This window comes from Penaeus chinensis, chromosome 27, assembly GCF_019202785.1.
Source record: "Penaeus chinensis breed Huanghai No. 1 chromosome 27, ASM1920278v2, whole genome shotgun sequence".
Taxonomy (NCBI): Eukaryota; Metazoa; Arthropoda; class Malacostraca; order Decapoda; family Penaeidae; genus Penaeus; species Penaeus chinensis.
Window position 1 is genome coordinate 7,728,338 of NC_061845.1, and position 5,000 is coordinate 7,733,337.

The window sequence follows — 5,000 nt, forward strand, 5'->3', positions numbered from 1 at the left end:
TGTGTGTGGGTCGGGATGTAAAAAAAAATAAAAGAAAAAGAAAAAGAAAGTATTTTCTTGATTAGAAAACTTGGGTATTGTCTTGCTCTAAGGAAATCAGGTGTGTTTATTCGTCTATTTGTCTGTCTGCCTATACTCTCCGCCTCTTGCCTGTCCGCCTGTATATATCTGGGTCACCAATATGATAATTATGACGACGTCTGAAATTTATCTTACCTATAGTACCTACATATCTCTCGTTCTTGTCCCATCACTAATGGCGCCAATTACAATATTCAAAACTAGTAATAACCGAATCTGAAAAGATGGCAGTCACTGAACGGGACCATGGGGTTGTGAACTACTGGTCTGCATGAACATCCGTAAGTATCCTGTGCGTGAATAAACATAACAAACAAACAAACAAACAAACGAACCTGCACGACCATTTATCCATGAGCAAGGTACCCCCTTCCCCTCTCACCTCCCACCTTCGACCAACCCCTACCCCTTCTCCTACCCCCTCCCCCCCCTCCCGACTGCATTGGAATGTGTGGGTGTCACAGACGCGACGGGAGGGCGAGCGCGCGACGGTCAGTTTGACGCTGGAGCCTTAGTTAAACACAGGCTGGGCGTTTTGCGTGGCAGGGAGCGGCAGTGGAAGAGGACAAGGGAGAGAGAAAAGGAGAAGGAGGGAAAGAAGGAAGGGAAGGAGAAAGAGAGGGAAAAGAAAGAAAGAAAGAAAGAAAGAAAGAAAGAAAGAGTTAGAGGGAGTTAGAGAGAGAGAGAGAGAGAGAGAGAGAGAGAGAGAGAGAGAGAGAGAGAGAGAGAGAGAGAGAGAGAGAGAGAGAGAGAGAGAGAGAGAGAGAGGGGGAGAGAGAGAGAAATAGACAAAGAGAGAAATAGACAAAGACAGAACAGAGGAGACAGGCAGAAACAGCCATATAAAGACGCAAATAGCACTTTCCATTCAACCATCCTAACCTCACGCGAGACAAATCAATATGCAGTAGACAGTACCGGCTGAGGGCCATTGAAGCGTCGCGTGCGGTAGATATTGAGCCGGAATATCTGCGGGTGGCTGCCAGGCCGTCAGGCGCACGCATTGCGCGAGGCTAACATTTTGTGTTAAGTGGACCGTTGAGCAATCCCCTCGATATTACAATGCAGTTTAATTATATATATACACACACACACATGAGAGAGAGAGAGAGAGAATGTATAAATAGAGAAAGTCAGTAAAGTCGAAATTCTAACACGATGATTATCGTTTCGTCAACCATCTTCCCAGAAATAGAACTTTACCTCGATAATGTCGGGGCAGGTTAGGCCTACATCGGCACTGGGCCACCAAATCACTACACCGACCCCGCTGTACGTCCTCGTAACTGAAGACTAACGGGAAAAAAACCGAGTCTTTCACAGAACTTGCAAATCTTAGCCAACGGGAATGTCAACCACGAACGTAAGTGAAGCCTGGCGTGTGGCTCCGTAGAGTTCTGCGAAAAGGGCGTTTTGTGAAGTAACTCGAAAACTTCCACGAAACGAATGACTCACCGAAGCAGGATGGAGCAACCACCCACGATGCCGGAGCTTGCAGTGTTCTCCGTTTTCCACTGAGTTTTGTTCTTGCCTCATCCCTCTTTCCCGTTATCTCATCTTCGCATTGTGCTAGTTATTCCCTTTCTTTCATGGTGTTCTTTAATGGTACTTACTCATTAATTACTTAATTATTTACTTACTTGATTACTTCATTAATTTATCTATTTTCTCATTTGCCTTTTTTTTTTTTTTTTTTTTTTTTTTTTTTAGTATCACTTTCTTTTCTTTATCGTTTACCTTGCTTTGTCCTCGCCTCATCACGCCTGTTTTCCCTCAAATCCGTACATCTCTACCTTTCTTTACTGGCGTGGGTGGGGGGGGGGGCTACTCCATCCCTCTATCCCCCCCCCCTCTCTATCACAATCTTTGTATCTCAATTTCCTTCCTTTTTCCAAAAACTTAAGAGGGATACGGAGAAGGAGAGTTTAAGCTACATTCTGAAATATATTAGACGAAAGTTTGTCTTCTTGGAAGCCTGTATCAGTAAAACACACACACACACACACACACACACACACACACACACACACACACACACACACACACACACATACACACACACACACACATACACACACACAAACACACACACATACACACACATACATACTCACACACACACACACACACACACACACACACACACACACACACACACACACACACACCAGACGGTTATTCGCTCTTCTCTCTTCCCTAATCGTCTGTCCTTCTCACATATTCCATACTCATTATCTTACCTACGCATCCTATCCCTCCATCAACTCCCTCCTTTATTCTTCGTCTCTCCATCTCCCCCACAGTATCAAAATAGAATTAACTGGATCAAACCAATGAGATCAGGAGAGTCTAAACTGCATTCTGTGATACACGCCATGGTAATACTAGCTGTGGCCACCTCCCCCAGCCACAAGCAAGGGTTATCTGATGTTGTCAGCTTGGCAACGTGGCAGTGTGGTTGTTACTGACTGAGGTGGTGTGGCAGTGTGGTTGTTACTGACTGAGGTGGTGTGGTAGTGTGTGTTGTTACTGACTGAGGTGGTGTGGTAGTGTGGTTGTTACTGACTGAGGTGGTGTGGCAGTGTGGTTGTTACTGACTGAGGTGGTGTGGTAGTGTGGTTGTTACTGACTGAGGTGGTGTGGTAGTGTGGTTGTTACTGACTGAGGTAGTGTGGTAGTGTGGTTGTTACTGACTGAGGTGGTGTGGTAGTGTGGTTGTTATTGAGGGGGAGTAGTAGTGTGTGGTAAGGTGGTAGTTAGGCACTGTGGCGACGTGGTAGAGTGGTGTTGTAGCGGTGTGGTAGTGTGCTGGTGTGGCGATATGGTAGTCTAATGTGGAGTGCTAAAATAAGTGGTAACGCAGCGTCGTAATACGAAAGCGCATTTCAATAGGGTTGTAGCCACGTAGAGTCACGTAGTACAATGATAATGCGGTCATGCAGCGGTGCGGTAATGTGGTGAATCTGCACCGGCGTGGCAATTGTGTGGAAAGGCTAATGACACCGAATAGTGTTAAAGTTGAATAGAACGATAATATCCGTGCATGAATCTGAATTTCTAATGGGAAAACGTGACACGGAGGTTTCGAGACCGGCGAGAGGCTGGACAGGGAGGAGATTTACAGGCGAGATTGCAAGGTAAACGAGGAGACAGTGAAGCAAGAAACAACGGTTGCCCAATGAAATAAGGTGGAGGAGGAGGAGGGGAGGGGGGAGGAGGAGGAGGAGGAGGAGGAGGAGGAGGAGGAGGAGGAGGAGGAGGAGGAGGAGGAAGAAGAAATAAGAAAAAAAAAAAAGAAAATGATGAAGATGGAAAAGGGTGAAGGAGGAGGAGGAAGAAGAGATGAAACAAAGAGGACGAAAAGAAAAGAAGAGGCGCAGAAGAAAAAAGAAAAAGAAAAAGAGCAGGACGGGAGAAGACAAAGTATAAGACAAAACAAAACAAAAAATGGAGAAGCTATGACAAAAAAACAACTCTCATGCCGAGACGTTACATATTGTTGACACACTTAACCTATTTGTCCGCGGGGGGGTGGGGGATGGGGGAAGGGGGGGGGGGGGGTAAAAGCAGCTACCAGCCTTCTATCAGTCTACTTTTTGCCTGTCATTTTTATAGCGTCGAAATCACGCAGCTGTAAAAGTCGCTTTGCATCGGCTGAAAAAGGCCCGCCTATTAAATCTGTACCCACGAGTCCGGTATGGTAATAAACCGGACGGAACTATCAGGAGGAAGGAAGAGGAGGAGGAGAAGCAGAAGAAAAAGTGTTGTAGCCAGCACGGAGGTAATCTTAAAGACAATCTAGTCTTTCAATGAAATCCTTAAAAACTATCCCTCATTTCCGGCCAAACCTTCGCTAGCCGTGGATTATTCAAACCCGAGATAGTGAAAATAACGTAAAATATAAACTAATATACATACAAATAAGAACTAAAACAAATACACATACAAATAAGAACTATTTCACTGTATCTACCTTCAAGCTCATTTGGAACGTAAACTAACATTACGAAAGAGAATAACTCCGAAACGAAAACGAATTGTAACACTAACCCATAATAATGATAATAATGATGAGTATGGTATGCCCACGGTTTGCGCACAAAGCAAAGAAATCAGCTCTTCCCCTAGTTACCACCAGCCACGCGTAAGTAAGGCCTATCGGTCGGTAGTCTTAACCCTCTCCTCCAGCCCCCAGCCTCCTCTAGAACCTACTGCGAAGAAAAAAGGAGAAGGAACGGGAGCAGTTAGGCCTATGGAGATGAATCGATGATGCTTACACCTCAGCTGCGAGTGATTCTGAAGACATGGGATTCATAATGAACACACTACAAATAGGACAGCGAAGGGAAGAACAAGATAACACGAACATGCCGAAGGCCTTTTCGCTGAATGCCCTGAATTTAGCGAATAGGCCTTCGGTATATTCGCGTGTTTTCCTGAATGCAAACGCTATAACAGGCACTGATTGAAATGAAAGGCGAGTGATAAGAGTGTCATGGCAGTTCGGTGATGCAGGCCAGGCCAATGCTAGAGAGGCTTTGTGAATGTAACTTTGGAATGACTTGCTGAGTGGTGTGTCTCAGTGCTGTAAGACGTAACAATAAAAACTTTTAGTCCTTCAGCTACCTCTGCTCTCTCCTATCAGGGCCTATTTAGGTTTGTTGGACCCTCTTTCGCTGTTCTGATGGGCAGTGGTGTGTGATATACATACATACATACACACATACAAACACACACACACACACACACACACACACACACACACACACACACACACACACACACACACACACACACACACAAATAATTATAATGATCGATTACTTTGTCTAATCCTGTTTAATGGCCAGGTTTTGTAGACCAGGACGGTATACACGTGTCACGCTAAGAGGTAATAAAGTAAGAATCTACAGGACCAG

At 45.1% G+C, this 5,000-nt stretch overlaps 1 protein-coding gene across 2 annotated transcripts in view; it reads right to left on the minus strand.

Annotated features, from left to right (window-relative positions):
- The window catches only part of LOC125039458 (monocarboxylate transporter 12-like), a 65,087-nt gene that overhangs the window by 25,892 nt on the left and 34,195 nt on the right, over positions 1-5,000 (minus strand). Inside the window, exon 1 of one of the 2 annotated variants that reach the window (XM_047633411.1) lies at positions 4,132-4,238. The exons of the other annotated variant lie outside the window; for it this stretch is intronic. Within the exon in view, the coding sequence (XP_047489367.1) occupies positions 4,132-4,135 (4 nt within the window). The 5' untranslated portion in view covers positions 4,136-4,238. Of the gene's footprint in view, positions 1-4,131; positions 4,239-5,000 lie in introns of those variants that run through there. 2 annotated transcript variants of the gene reach the window in all.